Source organism: Alligator sinensis, unplaced genomic scaffold, assembly GCF_000455745.1.
Source record: "Alligator sinensis unplaced genomic scaffold, ASM45574v1 scaffold1141_1, whole genome shotgun sequence".
Taxonomy (NCBI): domain Eukaryota; kingdom Metazoa; phylum Chordata; order Crocodylia; family Alligatoridae; genus Alligator; species Alligator sinensis.
Window position 1 is genome coordinate 784,772 of NW_005842650.1, and position 20,335 is coordinate 805,106.

General features: G+C 44.1%; 1 protein-coding gene across 1 annotated transcript in view; it reads left to right on the forward strand.

Annotated features, from left to right (window-relative positions):
• The window catches only part of KCNK10 (potassium two pore domain channel subfamily K member 10), a 98,380-nt gene that overhangs the window by 29,099 nt on the left and 48,946 nt on the right, over positions 1–20,335 (forward strand). Inside the window, exons 3-4 of the mRNA XM_006033666.3 lie at positions 4,288–4,405; positions 19,144–19,304. Coding sequence (XP_006033728.2) covers positions 4,288–4,405; positions 19,144–19,304 — 279 coding nt within the window. The remainder of the gene's footprint in view (positions 1–4,287; positions 4,406–19,143; positions 19,305–20,335) is intronic.

The following is a 20,335-nucleotide window of genomic DNA, read 5'->3' on the forward strand; positions in this document are numbered from 1 at the left end:
ATAGATTAGGACCCTGAAACCCAGATTGGCTAAATTAACATTCAAGCCAAAACCAATACTTGGTTATCCGGTCCAATGTTTTGGACATTTCATTATATATAGTGGACGTGTCTACATGAGATGCTTTATGTGGAGTAGCCTAATAACTCTGCACAGTAGCATACCAGGCAAAAGCCATGCTAATATGCTACTGTGCAGTAGTATTAGGATACTGCACAGTAAGCGTCGCTAAAAAACCATGTGCTGGTGCTACTGTGCAGTAACTGTAGTTACTTTGCATTTAGTTAGTACTTCATTAAGCCAATACTAAACTAAATGTGCAGTAACCACTGCACATTAATGAATGTGTAGATGCCCCCAATGGGAGCATCTACACATGCAATTAATTTGAAGCAATAAACTCCAGAGAAGTTTGAGCCAGAGTATACTACTTCTGGGCACAGTGTCTACATGTGGGCCCAGGACAACAGTAATTTGTTTCAGGGCAGAACAGTTTTTGGCAGGGCTGCTCCTGCCCTACTCTGTCCTGTGCTCCAGGTGGTGGCACTGGGTGGTGGAGTGTCTGGCTGGGGCATGAGAGTACTGAAAGTGCAGAGCCACGTGGCTAGGTGGCAGACAGGAGTCTGGTCCCTTTCTGGCTGGCACAATTTATGCCTGTGGTCAGCAGCTATGTGTTTGTTTAATCACAGTTAATTACTGTTGAGGACAGTACTATGTTATGGCGGTGTTAATTAATTGAATGCATCCTAATAATATTGCATGTATAGATGGTGATGCCTTACTCTGCAGCTAATTAGTCTACTCCAAAGTAAAGCACATGTGTAGACATGGCCAGTGAGTCTCAGTCTACTATCCCTTTAAAGAAGATAGCTCTTGCTATTGTACTAATGCAGCTATGCCAAGAACTGCTCCCCTCAGGGGTGCCCCAATGTTGGTGCTGATGCCATGGCAATAGCCAGGTAAACCTGCCCTGTGAGCACTCCTAGTTCATTAGGACTCTGATCAGCCTAAAGCAGGCAGGATGTGTCTGCTGGGTTGTAGCCCTTTCTGGTCTCTCACGCTCCTCCTGCAAACAGAAGTATGTGAAACAGTTCCAACTGTGTGCCTCTATTCCCAGAAGGAGTGTAGGAGGGGCTGGACAGGGACGGGCTACACAGCATGAAGCAGCTCCTGTCTGCTTGAGGCTGATCAGAGCCCTAATTCAGGAGGCGTGTGTCCACATGCTACAGCTCTTTCCTGGCTGGCTGTGTAGCTGGCAGGGTGCAGTGCTCTCTGGAGGTAGCAACACCTGGTTGTGAAGCACTGAGCTAAGTTGAATGAGCACCAACAATGGCTGTCAACCAGGTGCTGCCAGTCATAAAAGGGCTGGAGGGCAGCTGAGAAGGTCGAGCCCCATTGCAGTATGAGTTGTGCACCTACTGCCTGGGATAGTTGCCGGTTTATAAATTAGAGGAAATCAATCACAGCACAGAGAAGCCTCCTGTGATAGACTGAAACATGTGGTCATGTGAAGGGACAAGACAAAGAGCTACCCATTGCAACAGAATTCTTCTGCATTGCAGCAACACAGCGCTGCTGCCAGAGGGACTTGCATCTTCAGCTGCACAGACTTGATAGTCTATGTGACACTGGACATGACTTGGGCATTACCATTGGTCCAGACTATTCTCATGCCCACAAGGGAAAGACAAGTATTCCCAGGCACAAGTAACACAACAAGGTGACTGACAATGTCATGGCCTGTTTGAATAACCAGTCTGTCAGCCTGATTTACACTCTTCTGGGTACATAAACCAATACTTTCTGCACTCATAGCTTCTGTATGCCAGTAAATTTCAGTCTCACACAGTTTAAAAGGAATGAATTATAAATCCTTGGAAACCACTGATCAGGAAAGAACAGGAGGTTGGGCACCTCCATAATAGTTCATTCCTACTATTCATTATTTAGATGATGGTAATGCCTATAGTGTTATGGATAACTTCAAGAGGCTTAGTCCTAGAACACGTCGTTCTTAACAACCATATCTCTTGGTTATTTTATCATCTCTCACAAGCCTACCTGTTTAGTCCTCATTTGTCTCACTTCAATTGGTCCTGTATTTCAACTATATTCTTTGATGCATTTTTCCTTAGTGTCTTATCATCCATTTAAATTCAGCATGATATATGTGGAATTACTAATCTGTTTTCCAAAAGAAGCAATCAGGATGATGAGACCTGCATCTGCAGTTAATTGTGTTTATGTTTGTTCTTATTTAACACATTACATTTCTCCCTATCTCTTTAATTCAGCTTTTTTTTCCTCCAATACCTATGCTCAGCTTCAATCTTTGCGTTGTTAGGCCTCTTCCTCAATATTTGACACCCTTCCTCCATGTTAATGAGATGTTACCCCATGGGAGAAACAAATGACAACCTTTCTTAAAAGTGTTGTGGGCACTCCCTTTCAAGTGTTGTGGAAATGGGAAATGCACTGGATATGGGTCTCAGTAAAGATTTCAAGGAGTATCAAGTGACATTATGAGCGGCATTCCAAGCACAGGTTCGACATGGAAGAAAGCACAGAGATGATTTTGAAAAAAGAGGGGAAATGGAATAATGAGATGTTAGTGGAACAGGGAATGAGATAGGAGATGCTTGAAGGTAATGTGGCAACAATGTAAAGGAAAAGGATACAAAGAGCAGGATGGCACAATCAGATTGATGAATAAGAAAGGTGATAAAGTGGTGGTTTTTGCATTACTAGAGGCTGGGGATGTTACAATCAGAACGAAAGATGATGATGGACTTCATGGTAGTTTATGTTAAGAATGAGAAAAGTTGCATGGTAGAAATATTGTATGAAAAATACCTGCAAGATCTGGATACCTCCTGGATATGAGAGATGAGAGAAAGTTGAGGTGGTTCCTTAGGCTGAGTGCTGGAGCACTGGAGAGATTTTTGGAGCAGAATTCAACTTTACTTTTGGTCATGTTAATACTAAGTTTTCAGTGGTCTAACCAGAGAGATGAGTCAAGATATAGGATTGGAGGGGTGGTCAGATGCAGAGATGCAAATTTGTCAATCATTATTGTAAAGCTGGAAGATGAAATTGGTAGATGAGGTCTCCGGAAATAGCACTTTAACATTGTCAGAAACAAAAACAAAACACAAAGTTATGATTTAAGCCCACTGAGGCAGGTATTTCCCTGCTACTTTTGCACACTACACAGCTTAGCAACAAACAAATACTAAATTCCCTCTGGAGCTGTGATGTCTCATTAGATTATGTTAAATTACATGGTTGCACTGATACAGAAATATGTAGAGACTAACATAATCAGAGGTGGGTTCTCTGTTAACATCTATAGCAGCTTTAGCCCAATTCCTTCCATTCCTACTGCCAATCTCCTTGCACATTTTTATTACCATTGGGAACAATCCATTAACCAGAAATGAACATCTACATACTGCTGCTGTGTATAGGCAGTACTGTCATCTATCGAACAAAACCCCAAATTGTTTATCTGTGTGTCAGATACTGAGGAAGGCTGAGATTTATGTTAGGTGGTAATTCTGGCCTCTGTGATTTTGAGAGAGGAGGATCTTACCTGGGTCATCATTTCTGCTGTGAAATCTCAAGGGTCAATGATGTGTGAATCATAGTGACAAGTGGCAATTTCCTGATGGTAACAGAGTTGATACAATATATTGTTCTTAAGGTGTCCTCCTTGTTTTTTTTTCAAATGAAGTATTTTATAGTTTGTTTGGCATAACATGGTAACAACATTTTGCTTAACTAAAATTAATAAATTATCAGTAATAATAATTAATTTATTGGGAACAAATTTATTAAGTGCCTGGGAATTACAACTCTTGGCAGACTATTCAGTGGACTTCATGAACATTATGCTATTTACTACCCTGATCATTTCTGTTACCATCATACTTATTCCTGTTCACCAATAGAATAAACTGTCTTCTGCAAGTTTTGACTCAGATTTAGTGAATCTCATTGTCTCCATTATATTTCCATATTTCTTGGAAATATGTCTCAATCCCCTATATTATTTATTTTTGTTCTCTTTTGATACTTCTTTAAGTCTGTAGAATATTTGGGGGATAGAAGGATGCTGCACTCCATGCATAATTTTTGTTTGTTTGCTTGTCTATTTATTTAATGTCAGCTATGAAGCTTGGATCCAAGTTTTTTCAACTGGTGCGTGGAGCCAGAGTTTAGGATCTGCTTCTGCTTATACCATATTCAGCAAGGTATTTGTGCTGATTTGTTATCTCTTTTTTGCAGCATGCCATTGATGCTGATAATGCAGGAGTCAGTCCCATAGGAAACTCATCCAACAACAGCAGTCACTGGGACCTAGGAAGTGCCTTTTTCTTTGCTGGAACAGTCATCACAACCATAGGTAAATTAATCTTTTAAAGTACATGGTCACACTAAGACTGGGAGGATCAAGTAAGATTCAGTAGAACACAGAGAGATGGAAAATCAGTTGAAATGAACTTTTCTGGATGCTCAAACTGTATCATTTTGTGGTGTATCAAATTAAGCCATAGGATAGACCTCAACAATTGCTTATATAATGAGTTCAAGAAAGCAAGATTAATCAGAAAGTAAGTAGCACCAATAGTTGTACAGTTTTACAAGTCTGCTTTTTCACCTAGCATGGCTCCCTCTTTGACTGTACCTACACAGATTAGCTCTATTTCTAAAGATCAATGACCAGTGTCAGGTACTTCAGGGAAAGGAGCAGGAAACCTGGTACTTGTTAATTACAGAATCGTTTGCTCATGAGGCTAATTTCTTTCTAACCACATCACTTAGTTGATAGCTTATGCCCTGGAGCCTGAGCATGTATATCCCTTGGATTTTGAATATCATATCCATTGCAACTGTGAGACACTATAGTTGTTACTACACAGTCATTTAGTACTTGTATAAACAAGTATAAACAAGTACTAAATGAGTGCACAGTAACTGGAGTTACTGTGCAGTCATGCTGAGGAATGGCTGTTTTGTGATGCTGACTGTGCAGTAGCTCATGACCACTACGCAGTTGCATTGCATCACACTTCCTGCCATGCAATGCTACTGCACAGTAGTCACAGGCCTCTGCACAGTCAGCATCTCATGTAGACACAGCCTGAATGTACCAATTATCCATATATGTTTAGCTAATCCTTTTAAAAATTCCTATTTAGAAGTTGGCCTCAGTGACACCTTATGGCAAGCAGTTCCGCAGTTAACATCTATCTATCTATCTATCTATCTAGATCTAGACAGATATATCTATCTATAAATATATGTTAACATGCTTTAGGCTCCCATGATTTTTATTCTTAGTCCCTGTTTTTCTGAGGACATTCACTTGAGGAGCTATGACTTTCCCAGCAGCTGTTTTTTCAGAGGAAAACCAGTAATTGAAAAGATGGTTAATTGATAAAATTAATAAAAATACTATTTATCTAATAGCTGTATGATGCTTCGGTAATATAAAGCTCTATTTAAGTGCAGCTATAGTTGCCATTAAGAAATCAACATTTACCAACTGTTGCTACATGGTGGTATCAGACTTACCCCTGTTACTTCCTACTTTATAGAGTCATAGAGAAGTAGGGCTGGAAGGGTACTCCAGAGGTCATCTAGTCCAAACTCCTTCCTAAGGCAGGATCATCCCTATCCAAACCATCCCATACACCCTTAATCTAAACTCTACATAAGACTACCCTCAACTCTGACACAACATAGACCTAACACCCTACTCTGCCACAGGTAAAGTAGGGGAGCCATGACAGCCAATGTCCTGCTTCTATAAAATGTTGTCAATGTATGCTCAAAGGGTCTCGGGCAGAGGACCACACCACCTGCTACAGAGAGAGGCAAAAACCCCACAGTCTATACCAATCTGACCAGGGGGTAAAATTCCTTCCTGACCCCAAGTGTGGTGTTGTTGCACCCCAAGTGGTGGAGGGGCAAAAACCTCTGGCCAGGATCCTTTGGCTTTAAGTCCCAGCAGGAGCATTGACACACCCCAGTTGAAGTCCCCAGACTTGGCTGTAGCCAGCACCAAATGTGTCTAGCAAGGCTTAAAAACACTGTGACACATATAGCAGAAAAAGGAGGGGGAGGGGCAGGAACAACCAGAAAGGCCCAGAAGCATGGGAAATTCCTATGGTAGAAAATAGGCATAGTTATGCATAGCTTATCCCCAACCAGTGGCTGTTCAACCTTTTTGCTGAACACCTCAAGTGATGGAGAGTAGAGCTGTGTGAAGCTTTGGTCCCTGATTCGATTTGGCAGGATTTGGCAGAGAGTTGGCTCAGTTTGGTGGCTGAGTCTCTGAATCCGAATCAAATCAGAGGACCCTTTAATCTCTCCAAATCGAATCAGAACCCTCCGAGTTGATTTGGAAAGATTTGGACATAGACACAGCTTTAAATGTTTTTTCTACATACCTCTAGGTAGCAGGAGGCTCGTGAGTACTGCAATGCTGGGGTGCATGGAGTGTCCCACAGAAGCACGGGGAGCTCCTCAGTGCGCTTGGCAGCAGACCCAGAAGTGGACCAGAAGCACTTCCAGTCTACTTCTGGGTCCACCAGGGAGTGTGTGGGGGAGCCTCCCATGCCACCCCGGCTTGCAAATCGTGCCTCCTGGGTCTGGGGGGGCATCTGGGGTCCCCCTGTGGCTGATCTCTGAACTGGGGTGGGGGGTGCTGAACTTGCCCAGCTCCTTCAGCTTCTTCTTGTATGACTTGCCTTCCAAGCCCTTGATCATCTTTGTAGCCTGCCTCTGGACCCTCTCTAACTTCTCTACATCCTTTTAAAATGTGGAGCCCAGAACTGCACACAGTACTCCAGAGGAAGCCTAACCAGTGCTGAGTAGAGAGGCACTATCACCTCCTGTGTTTTGCACCAAATGCTTCTATTGAGGCATCCCTAAACCATGTTCACTTTTTGTGTGGCTGCATAACACTGCACACTCATATATATTGTTCTGTTTTTAGTACCACTGTAGAGTAATCATTGGCAAACAATGACCTTTTTAAATCGTGTCTGATGTAAATTGTGTTATATTATCACTTTATTATTTATTGATAAACAAAAGCAACTTGAGTGTTGGATTGAACACTATGGAATTATATAAACTCCAGTGAGACTGAAATCAAACATGAAGAGCTCAAAGGATTACCACAGTTTGAAGTTATGATAGATTTAGACAATGAGTCTACATTAGAAGATTTGCAGAAATCCATTAAATCAATTCCTGGGAACAATGCATCCAGCAATGGCTATTTGCCTGCTGAAATCTATAAATGTGCCAACGTTGAATTATTTTGAAAGCTTCATAAAGTTATCCTTATCTGATGGAAAAAGGAAGCAATACCACAAGATTTCAAAGCTGCTTGGTTTGTACAATTATACAAAAACAAGTGGGATAGAAGCAACTGTGACAACTATAGCAGTATCTCCCTGTTGAACCTCATGGGAAGAATTGTCACTAACATCGTGCTCCCTAGGCTGTAATCTCTAGGTGAAAAATCTATCCTGAAAGTCAACGTGGTTTTCACTCAGGACACTGTACCATTTATATGATATTTTTGGCCCAGCAACTACAGGAGAAGTGTTGAGAAAAATAAATACCATTGTACATAGCCTTCATTGATCTGACAAAGGCCTTCAAAACAGTCAACAGACAGGGTTTTACTGATCTAAAGAAACAGGGTTGTCCCCCTGAACTGTTGAACATCATTCATTCATTACATCAATTTATGAAGGCAACTGTAGTGTATGAAAACAAAGAATCAAACACCTTTAATATCAACAGTGAGGTGAAACAGGGGTGTGTCTTAGTCTCCACGCTTTTTAACCTCTACTTTTTGTCATAACCCAATGATTTTTAGTGCCTCGGCACATTGGAATTTTCCTGTCACATGGAGCTTTCTTTGCACGGTGGATTTCTCAGCTGCAGAGAGAAAACCCCGGTGCAAAGAGTTCCCACCACACACATGCAAATTTGTACCCCGTTATTGGCTGATTCTAAATTATTCCTACGTGGCAGCTAGCAATTGGCTCGCTAGCCGGATAAAAGGTTAGAGCAGTTTCCGCCCCAGTTGGAGGACTCCACAACCATCTCCTGGAGAACTCTGAGCGCGCTGTGGAGCCTAGCAAACTCCCCGTGTCTTGGTGGAGCTCTTAGCCACTCCTTGTCATAGTGTGAATTTGACGTATCCCCCGTGTGAAGCGCTCGTGGAGTCGTATATCGACGACTCATCTCGGTTCGGTTCGGAAGAGATCTCATTTGTGTTTGTCTGTGTGCAACTGCAAACTCAAGCAAGTTTCCTCCCTGCACTGTGACCATCGGCAGTGTAAGTAAAGCTTTCTTTGTAAAACCAATACGCTTCCGTGCCTAACTCTACTCCGTCATGGAAAAACCACACCTGACGGTCTGGGCTACTGGCCATAGCCTTAGACCGACCCTCGGTCCCGACACTTTTCATTCCTTTATGCATTCAGTGACAGCAGCGATGGTATTTATCTTTGAACAAAACTACATGGAGGCTTGTTCAACATCGCAAGGTTTAGAGTGAAAACCAAGGTGGAATAACTGGTTCTGAGAGATTTCCTTGGTTGCCCACAGTGTATCTTCCCTGCAAAATGCCTTGGGCAGATTATTTGAATCATGCAAGAGGTTTGGGATGGTTATTAGTCTCAAGAAGTCTGTGATAATATACCAAGGGGTGAAACATCCAATACCCGACAGCATTGTGAAGGATAAATCTCTTGGTGTCATTGGCAGTTTTTGCTACTTGGGTTCTACAATCAGGAGGAATTGTAACATTCAGACTGAACTGACTAACAAAATCAGAAAGGCAGCTAAGAATTTTGGGCTATTACAGAAACATGCATGGAATAACAGCAAACTGCCAACTAAGGTGAAGATACGAATCTATGAGACTTGTGTGCTGTCATCCCTGCTTTATGGTTCAGAAACATAAACTACATATGCTAGGCATATCAAGAGACTGAACAGCTTCTACATGAGATGTCTGCATAAGATCCTGAAAATAAAGTGGGAAGACAGAATGCCAAACACAGAGGCACTGGAGTGCACAGAACTGTCGCACTTAGAAACTGCTATCAAGAAGAGGAGGTTGTGATGGCTCAGCTGTGTCAGGAGAATGGGAGAAGACCATATCCCCAAGAATATTTTTTATAATAAAATTTGAGACAGCTCTAGAAAGCAATATTGCCCTCTGGGGAGGTACCACGATGTGTGCAAAAAGTATATGAAGTCATTTAACATCAACATAGAAAGCTGAGAGGAGCGTGCAGAACCCCATCTGATCTGGAGGGAACATCTGGCACTGGGTGCAGCTCAACATGAAGTGGCTTTGATCCAAAGGATGGAAGCAGAGCAAGAAAGAAGAAAGCAGCATGCTGTAAATTTGGGCTCCAACTCAGACAACATATGGATCTGTGAAATGCTGCATCGCTCTTGAATTGGGCTTGTCAGCCACAAATGGATTCATCAGGCATCTGACTAGACCTCTTATGTGTATACCATGATGTAGAGGATTGACAGTTGCCTACTAAGGGTGGAATTCTATTCCCCTTGTGCATATAAATGGTTGTTTTCAGGTCCTCTACCTGGCTGTTCTTGGCTGTGGCTTTTCTCTGTGGATGAGTAGGTATGAGTATGTAGATGGAGCATGCACAGTAGGGTTCCACACTGTCTGGGTACATACATGGCTTTGCATGTGTGTCTTCTAGGCAAATGACATGGGTGGTGAGGCCCTACCATATTTTAACCCCAGTAGCTAAGTAGTTAGAGCATTTGCCCAGGAAGCTGAAAACTCAGGTTCTAAAGCCTCTCACTTAGAGAGGGGTTGAATCTGCGTCTGTCTGACTTCCCAGCACAGTGCTCTCGCCACAGGTTAGGCATTACACAGTCCCTTCTTTGCTGCTCATTTTGAAGCTGGCCCACTGGGAATATGGAGCCAGAAGGAAAAGCCCAGACCAGCAGGTTTGTGGGTCAATGAGATGGCTGCTGCTCTGGGAGGTGGTCCTGTGCTTTGACTTACACCATTGGTCCCACTGGGACCAAAGCTTCCTCACTGCTCTCTGTCCACTTTATCTAATGATTGTTAAATCAAAGGAATAGTGGCTCAGCTTCAAAAGGAGCACTGGAGAAATATCTGGATAACTCTCTAGCACAGTGGTTACCACACTGGGCTAGGAAGTTGGATGGATGCAGATTTAACCATCTGTGGGCAAGGGGGTTCAAGAACTTGGGTCTCCTGCTTCCTGGGAAAGTGATCAAAGCAATCAGCTATCAACATTCCCAGTCATAGGTTTCTGACCAGCTATATTTTATGACCTACATGCAGGTATGTGTCCAGAATGGGAGTGTGTGTGCATCTAGGTACCTGCCTGGCCAGTACATTGCCTATTAAGTATGCTCATTCTGCACACACAGGCTTATGCATTCACACTGCAGGGGAAATGAAATTGTTACCTGCCAAAAATGCCACTTACAGTTGCTTACAGACATGGAAAACCCCGCAAATGGTGCTTTACTTTAAGCTCAGTGTGTCCCTGCGCCAAGCACAGCGCATGTCCAGAAGAGGTATTGCATTAGTTTGACCCAGGTGGCCCAATGTCTGTATAGACTGAGTGCTTCAGTGGGGCTTTCTGGCACTTTTGTCTAATAGCTGGTTGAATCAACTTTAGATAAGAGCACCAAAAAGCCCTGCTGAAGCACCCAATCTATATAGATGCTGTGGAGCCAGGTCAAACTAATGTGCTACCCCTTCCAGTAAAGCTTTTTTATTTTCACGTCTGTCAGTGCCCTATGTGGCTAGAAAGTTGCTATTTCAACATGCAGACTGGAATAGAATTCTACCCTCTATTTGTATGAACATGATTTCATAGATTCCATAGATTTCTAGGGCCATAAGGGAACTTGTAGGTCATCGAGTCCAACCCCCTGCTTTAGGTAGGAAAGAGCGCTGGGGTTAAATAACCCCAGCTAGGTGCCTGTCTCATCTTTTCTTGAACACCTCCAAGGTAGGGGAAAGCACCACCTCCCTTGGAAGCCCATTTCATATCTTGGCAACCCACACCGTAAAGAATTTCTTCCTGATATCCAATTTAAATCTACTCTCCTTTAGTTTGTGGCCATTATTTCTAGTAACCACGAGGGGTGCCTTGGTAAACAGAGTATCCACTATTCCCTGCTGACCTCCCCCATGATGAGTTTGTAGACAGCCACAAGATCACCTATCAGCCTTTTCTTGAGGAGGCTGAAGAGATTCAGGTCCCTCTGTCTGTCTTCATAGGATCTTACCCGCAGGCCCTCAGCCATATGATTAGTCCTTCTCTGAACCCTCTCAAGGTTATCCACATCTCTCTTGAAGTGTAGCACCCAAAACTGGATGCAGTACTCCAACTGTGGCCTGAACAATGCCGCATAGAGGAGAAGTATCACCTCCCTAGACCTGCTCATGATGCTCCTACTAATGCAAGAACGAATGCAGTTAGCCTTACTTATTACCTCATCATATTATGATTAGTCCTTCTCTGAACCCTCTCAAGGTTATCCACATCTCTCTTGAAGTGTAGCACCCAAAACTGGATGCAGTACTCCAACTGTGGCCTGAACAATGCCGCATAGAGGAGAAGTATCACCTCCCTAGACCTGCTCATGATGCTCCTACTAATGCAAGAACGAATGCAGTTAGCCTTACTTATTACCTCATCATATTGGTGATTTATGTTCATTTTTGCGTTGACCAAGACTCTGAGATCCCTTTCCACTGCGGTGGTACTCAGAATGGTACTTCCCAGTCTATAGGTGTACTGGAGATTCTTTCTCCCCAGGTGCTGCACCTTGCACTTATCCTTGTTAAATTGCATCCTATTCTGATCCACCCACTTCCCCAGTCTATCCAAATCTGCCTGGATTTGCTCCCTGCCCTCCAGTGTGTGTACTGTGCCCCATAGTTTGGTGTCATCTGAGAATTTGGATAGAGTGCTTTCAACCCCCTCATCTAAATCACTGATGAAGATATTGAACAGTACTGGTCCAAGGACAGAGCCCTGGGGAACACCACTGCCCACATCTCTCCAGGGGGAAACCACCCCATCCACCACCACTCTCTGGGTGCATTTCATAAGCCAGTTTTTAACCCACCTTACTGTGAAAAAATCCACATCACAGCTACTCAGTTTGCTTCTAAGAATTCAGTGCGACACTGTTTTGAAAGCCTTTTTAAAGTCCAAGTAGATAACATCTACCTTCACCCCTGTATCTAAGCACCTTGTGACCTGGTCATAAAAAGAGACCAGGTTAGTCAGGCAGGATCTGCCTGCTATAAACCCATGCTGGTTGCCCCTTAATATTGTATTACCTGCTGGCCCCACACAAATGTGATCCTTTATGATTTTTTCTAAGGTCTTGCCAAGAATAGAGGTGAGGCTAACTGGCCTATAGTTACCCAGGTCCTCCTTCCTCCCCTTCTTGAAAATAGGGACCACATTGACCCTTTTCCAGTCTGACCTGACCAGACCTGTCCTGAATGCCACGAGCGCTCAAACAGTTGTGCCAGTGGTTTCGCTATGACCGGCCAGTTCCTTTAGTACCCTTGGGTGAAGATCATTGGGGCCCACTGACTTAAATATGTCCAACCCCTCCAAGTGCCCCTTCACTAGGTCAGTGCTAACCGTAGGTGGGTTGGTATTTCTCTCATGCCAGACTAAAGTTTTATTGGGAAGCGTGTTTCTATCCATGTCCAGGAACACAGATGCAAAGAAGTCATTTAAAAGCTCTGCTTTATCCATTCTGTCTGTTACGAGTTGCCCTAGACCATTCTGTAGAGGCCCTACATTACTCCGTGCCTTCTTTTTGCTTCCTATGTACTTAAAGAAGGACTTTTTGTTACTCTTAATCTTTGTTGCCAACTTGAGTTCAATATCTGCTTTGGCCATCCTCTTTTTGCCAGATAGTGAATCCTATCAACCGGTGGTCACTATCCCCTAGGTGACTTTGTACCTGTAGATCTCCCACCAAGTCCTCCCCTGTAGCCAGCACCAAGTCAAATACAGCATTAGTGGAACTGCATACCTCCTGTATTAGGCGCAGGTCCTGTATGCAGGTTAGGAACCTACGAGAATGGGCAGACCTGGCAGATTGCTCCTCCCACCAGATGTTTGGGTAATTTAGGTCACCCATGACCACTAGGTCCTTTGAACGTACTGCCTTTGAGAGCTTTTTTGAGAATTCTAGGTCTAACTCCTCCTCCTGGTGTGGGGGTCTGTAGTAGACCCCCACTATCAAGTCCATTTCACTCCTACCCCCTTGTAATCTGACCCATAGGACTTCAATCTGTCCTTCTTCTGTTCCCATCAAGAGGTGAGGGGAACCCACTCCCTAGTGAGGATTTCCTTTTGCAAGCAACTCAACACTCTGGTGCCCTAGCTGGGAACCGAACCCAGGTCTCCCACATGGCAGGCAATAGCTGTACCACATGATTCTTATTTTAAATCATGAATAAGGAGTCAGATGCAGCAGAGCACTTCTGTCAGGGAAATTTAAGCGCATACTGAAGTGCTTTGCTGTATTAGTGTCATAATACACACCCCACGAATGGCTGGTTGTGCAAACAAATATTCTGAAAATCCTGTGACCATGAATTAAACTGTGGAAATCTGTAGTGCAAATTCTGATACAATTCTATGGAGTTAAAGCTATAAAATATATCCCACAAATTCTGCAAGGTCTCAGAAATCCTGCTATTGGGATCAACCTATCTCTTTTATTCTTTTATTCTAACTTTGCCATTAGATTGCAATTGGAATGGGCATAAGAAAGTGATGTTGTGTGTATATGTGTACACACACGGGTGTATCCACCTGTGTATTGCATTTTAGCTGTAAACATAGGAAAGAAGAAAACAAAGATTCTGAATGAAATGTTTTTGAAAACTCCCTAAATAATTGTTTATCCAATAGATAAAAACAAAGAGTTTTAAATTTATACTTGGGTATCTTCTTATTGGCATCTGCCATTAAACTGATTTATTGAAAAGATCTTGGAATTTTACCTATATTTGCCTTGAAATCTCTAGATGGGTTCAGTTTACTTGTGGTTTAGCCCAGGGCGGGCAATTATTTCAGGTGGACGGCTTCTTAATGAGTTTTGGTGAGTTGTCGAGGGCTGCAAGTCTAGTCCTGCCCCTTAACAGGTGCCCCCTCTGGGACCAAAAGTCCTGCCCCCCCGCTTAACCACTGACCTTTGCCACCATAAGTACTCCACTTGCCCCCAGAAGTACTCCTTTTGGGAAGGGGGTTTGTCATCTTGGAACTGAAAAAAACCCCCAAATTACAGGCAAACCCTGCTTAACACGGTTTCACTTAGTGCTATTTTGCTATAACGCTCAGTGAGTTTCATTATCATGGTAACGGTTATTGGCAGCGTGCAGCCTTGTGCAATTTAGCCTGTCTGCACTACATAGCTGCTCGTCTGGCACCCAATGCCCCAGCCAGGCGCGGCTGGGTTATGATTTGTGCTATGACTTGCATTGGAGGAGCCGTGGATGCTGTGCCCCACTCCTGCTGCCCAGAGTGATCGTGACTGTGGCCATGACTGCCCTCCCCACCTGCCACCCGGCATGGAGGGGACTGCTGTTGCTGGGTGCCCTGGTAATTAATTATATTTATTTACATTAATTCTTATGGGAAAATTGTTTTTGCTTAACTCTGTTCTGCTTAACATTTGGTTTTTTTGGGGAACAGATTAAGAGTGCTAAATGGGATTGCCTGTCTGTACTCAAAATCAAACATCTACAATAACATATTTTAATTTTATTTAAAAATATATTTATGTCCTGATTTGTCTGTGTTTGCTTTGTGTATATAGAGGTGATTGCATAATAGCTCAAAATGAAGTCTTACTTTTGTATATTGTGGGGTGGGGGGTATGAAAGGGGTGGGGGATATAGGTTTTGTGAGCAGCTGTGGGTGTGGGTGTGTGTGGATGTGTGTGGGTAGGTATGGGGGCTTGGAGGGGTGTGTGTGAGTGACTATGGGGTGTGTGGGGAGCTGTGGGGTGTGTGGGGGAAAGGTGACTGGAGGTGTGTGGGGTTGCTGGGTGTGGGGTGTGTGTTGGGGGTGGGTGCATGGGTGTGGTGATGTGCGTGCCTGTAGTAGTGAGCAGGGCGCCCCCCAGAGGCATGCAGGTGTGTGTGTCTGGAGGGGTGTGGGGTTTGTGGGGGAAAGGGAGTGGATGGGTGCAGTGTTTGTGATGTGTGTGATTGTGTGTGGGGGAGGGTGTGCTTATGGGGTTTGTGGGAGAGGGTTTGTGGGTATGGTGAGGTGTGCAAGTGAGCGCCCCCGCTGCACATTCTTCCCGTGAGCCAGTCAGCACCCGCTCCCGCCCTCCAACAGCTTGGTGTCCATGCACCCTGCTGCACCTCCCCGCCACCGTGAACAGTGTGCAGCCCCAATGTGCCCCACTACTGCTCCGGACTCACCCCCCTCAGAGCAGATCAGCCAGAACCTGGGCACAGCCCTGCCCCAGCCCACCCCACGCTTGCTCTGCATCACCTGCCCATGGTGTGTCCTGCTTCCCCTTGGCACGCAGCAGGGCAGGGCTGGTTCTGCAGCACCATCACTGCTGCCTCTGGGCTGCCCAGTGCGGCAGCAGTGGCAGCACAGAGGAGATTCAGGGCAGCCCCATGCAGGGCCAAGGCAGCTGTAGCAGGAACAGCCAGCGGTGGGAGGGGCTGCTTCTCCCCTGCTCTGTGAAGTAGCTTCTGTCCCACACTGAAACTGCTGAGCCTGGATGGGTGAACCCAGAGTAGGCATGGGGTGCGCCGGGTTGGGGCTGTGCAGTGAAGGTCCCCACCAGTATCATGGGGCTGGAGCCAGTGGTAGCATCAGCTGGAAGGAGCCACTGCCACCTGGGCTGCCTAGAACAACAGTTCAGCTGCAGAGCCACCTCAACCCTGCTGTGTTCCCAGTGGCAGGATGCACCAGGGCTGGATGGTGCCTGGGCAAGGTGGGGCTGAGGGACCTTCTGTGGGCTGAACAAAGACCTTTGGGCAGTATTTTGCTCACCCCTGGTTTAGAATGAAATATTTTTATTAACCCTGTTTTATATACCCTTTTGTAACCCTGGTAGAGCTCCTCCTACCTGGATACGTACCTACCTGCTATACTAGGGTTATAAAACACTGAATATGTGTGCTGTAACATTTCTATTGAACTATGTGGGTTACAGGATTGTTTCTTCCCTTGGTTTCTCTACTCACACCTAGGCACAGGCTCTCTGTTGCCATGACATGGTAGTGTGGCCTCAGAGTCCAGCCACAGTAGGTCTCCATAACCAGTGCTTACCCCATGATAACTCAGTAGCTTAAGCACACTCAATTGTAGAGCTGCAACCACATTAAGTTGTCACAGGCACAGAATAAGTGTTAAACTCCATGCAGAGCTAAACATTGTATAGCTCTCTACATAAAGTTACTCTTTTCAATGGAACATGAGAAATACAGAGATCTAGACAAAATAATACACCCTAAACACATTTATCTGCTTCCGCTCCTTTACCACACTGGAGCATTCTTGTACTTAGGTTAGGGTTCCAGCAGGGGTTCCAGGATTTTCCTACAGAAACTGTTATATACAAATCATAGATCCTCTTTCCATTTCAAGTCTGAACTGGCTAGTCCATCAGTTAAAAAGGACTACCCCTGTCCTCATGAAAGCATGTTCCTCTCTGCCTGTGTGCCTCTGTGAGTCTCTGACTCACCTTTATTTTCAAAGGACAGCATCAACATCTTCTTTCCTTATTTTACATTTGGGAATTTCCACTCTTCAAACCCTGGCACCTTGCAGAGATGTTGGAAAAAAACGGATTCTCCTAGGCTTTGGTCAGCTCTCTGTGCCAAGATGCTTCCCCCTGAATAGACAATCATTAAGGTTTAATGAATGACTGAAGTTTCTCCTCTGGCAGGTATGGGCTATAGATTACTATCAAATAACATTCCACTGATCCAGTTCATGACACAAATTCATATTATCCCCAGATCACCAAACACCCTCAAGTGTTTTAATGTTTCAGAGCCAATGCTCAACACTGCCTTTTGTAACTCACATGAATTCATTTTGTAGAGAAAATTTTCTGGAACTTCATAGATGGCATATTACAGTCCTTGGCCATGATATAGGCAAGCAGTTGAACACATGCTAAAGTTTCGTTGACTTAAACCCATGTTTAACTTCAATTTCATGTTTATATGCCTTTCCTGAATATGGATGTTTACCTGAATCAGGACCAGCGGGTTTCACTAATCGGGGCCTTGGTGACTCAATTACAATGTAGATTCTATTATTATTTTTCCTTTGCAGTTTTAAATAATTTGTACTTCATATGATTTTGGGATGTGTAATAGTTTGTTAGTGGGAGAATAAATGGTTGTCGCCAAATCACAAAGTTAAAGGGTTTTTCATGGAAATCCTAAAGAAATCTTAACAGTCATAGTATTAATTACTTGTTCCTTATCTGTGATAGTAAACATGCTTCCTGAATAGAGGCACAATGGATAGTAAAGCTATGGAGATCTATATTGGCTCCTAGATGTATAGCCACAGAGGAATGGGAAGAAAGGAAGTATTGGTGCAGACAAAAATATTTTTTTGAGCAATCTGGCCCCTGAAAGCACTCTACAACCATGTCATAACACATGTGCATGGTTGCAGAGCACTTTTAAAATGGCCGGTCATGTGAAAAATTAACTCTGGTTAAATCGGGTATTATATTAAGGTGCTCAAAACTAGATCACTTTTGGGAACTTGTGTTCCCTCCAGAGTTAATTTTTTGTGATGGGGATAGGGCTGGGTTGGTGCCCAGCTCCACCCTACCCCCTGGACTGTCTGGAAAGGAGAGGGAGTTCTTGGCTGTTGAATAGCCAGAGCTGTGGGGAGGAGGCAAGGAACAGGGCCTCCACCGAGCTATCCTGGCTGGGGTATTGTGGGGAGCTGGGTCAGGCCCCCTGAGGTGGGGGGCCTCCCCCTCAGCTCTGGCCATTCAGCAACTGGGAGTAGCCAGCATGGAGCTTTGGGCTGCTGAAAACAGGCAGAGCTGCAGGGGCCGGGGTGGGTGGGAGCTGAGCTGTCTCGCCTCATAGCCCCACCCAACTCCCTCCAATACCCCAGTTGGAGTAGCTGGGTGGGGAGGGACCCGTGAGGCAAGGGGGACTCGTTCCTGCCTACTCCCCTTCAGCTCTGTCCATTCAGCAGCCTGGAGCTCAGTGCTCACTGCTCCTAGCTCTTGAATGAATAAAAGAGAGAGTAGACTTTGATTTGAAGACTCGTGGCTCCAAGGGATGGAAGTTGCAGTTCATACAGCCGTTGTGATAAAAAGGCCATGTAATTCAGAGCTGGAAACTGAGAATTGGTATGCTAATATGAGTCATTTTCCCATAAGGGAGCAATGGGAAGAGCCTGGGTACAGGCTCTGGCTCTAGTCCAAGGATTTCCTGTGGCAGACTAAGTAGCCACCATGCTGAACGATAGCAACTTTGGTTAGGAAGCTGCTCCTCCAGAGCAGTGGTTCTCAACCTTTTTTGTACCAGGGCCCATTTGTAAGCATTAATGGCCAGTCCTGACCCAGGCCCAGCCCCCCAGTACGTGGGGCAGGGAGTGGGTGTATGGGGCAGTGGGAGGTGGAGGGGGCTGGAACCCTGCCAGTCTGCAAGGGAAAAGCCACAGTTTCCCATAGTTCTCTCCTTTAAAGGAGGATTCACTTTTAAAGTTTGTTTGTGACCCTTTCATATACTCTTAAGACCCATTTTTGGGTCATGACCCACAGGTTGAGAAACAGTGCTTTAGAGAGAGGTTGGTAACAGAATTACAAATGAGTCATTCTGAACTACAGTGGATACTATTTAAAAATCAGAGCTAGATCCTGTCTGTGGGATTGTAGGCCTGGACTCCCAGTGCACTACAGGTTTACACAGCATATGCTGTCTAATGAAGAATAGGGGCTCCACCATGGCATGGGCATCTTCATGGGAACCATGAGTTAGCTTCCCCAAAGGCCGTCTCTGAATTAGGAAGTTCTGATGATTATTTTTCTCTCCAGGGTACGGGAACATTGCCCCAAGCACTGAAGGAGGCAAAATTTTCTGCATTTTGTATGCTATCTTTGGAATTCCACTATTTGGCTTTTTGCTGGCTGGAATTGGAGATCAGCTGGGCACCATCTTTGGGAAGAGTATTGCAAGAGTGGAGAAAGTTTTCCGAGTAAGTTAATAGTCAATTCTTTGCTGGTATAATCTAATTGGTGTAGTCTTTAATTTCATAAACATTTTGTACAATCCTAGAATGTATTTACCTGTTGCCACAATGTTTTAATTGTGTAACTTGTTTATGTGACCTGTTTCATTCACTGAATATAAGAACAGAATACTAGGAATTCTGTGGGACCAGATATGCAGGGACCTTAATGTATCAGTATTAATAACACACAAACTTGGAAAGCATAATTTCTAGGCTGGATTATGTTGCACTCAGAAAGAGAGGTAGCTGATTGGCATATCTCTAGGGAATGATGACAGCAGACACGTTTTAGACAATATCCACAGCTGTTGCCAATCAGTGTAGGTCTACTGCCTGTGACGGAGCCAGCTGAGAGTATTCTCCATGGTTTCCCCACTTCTCCAGGGCTTCTATTATATTTTGCTACATGTATTTATTCAATATACATTTTACAGCAGTTCCTAATAATACTAAATATTCTTCGAGTTAAGCTGTGCATGTGTAATATTGCATTCCTTTTTGTTGAATTACATCTCCATTGGGAGTACTCCTGTACTATAAAACAATTCTTTTGGGACTCATGCCACACCACTGGCAAATGCTGTTTCACATGACAGTTTCACTTCAGGGATTCTCCTTTTACAAGCAGGACTTTTAGGAGTGATGTGCCCAGTTGGTGATTCCTTGGTAGTTGGCACAACTGGAGGTAAGTTCTGTTGAGGGGATGAGGCTGATTGTTTTAATAAATGTTCATATCTAAAAATATCCCTTAGATGAGGGCAAAGTACTTGCGACTGGTTTTTTTCAACTGAAATAATTGAGCATTAGACTGGCCTATGAAAAAGATTCTCTTTTGATTGAAGGAGAGATAAGCAGAGAACTATGAGTAATTTCTCCTTTGATTAAGCTAACTGTGAAGTCTCCTAGTTCACACATTAGGAATATTTTTTATATATATATATATATATATATATATATATTAACTAGTGGTTACACCCACACGTGTTTTATAAAAA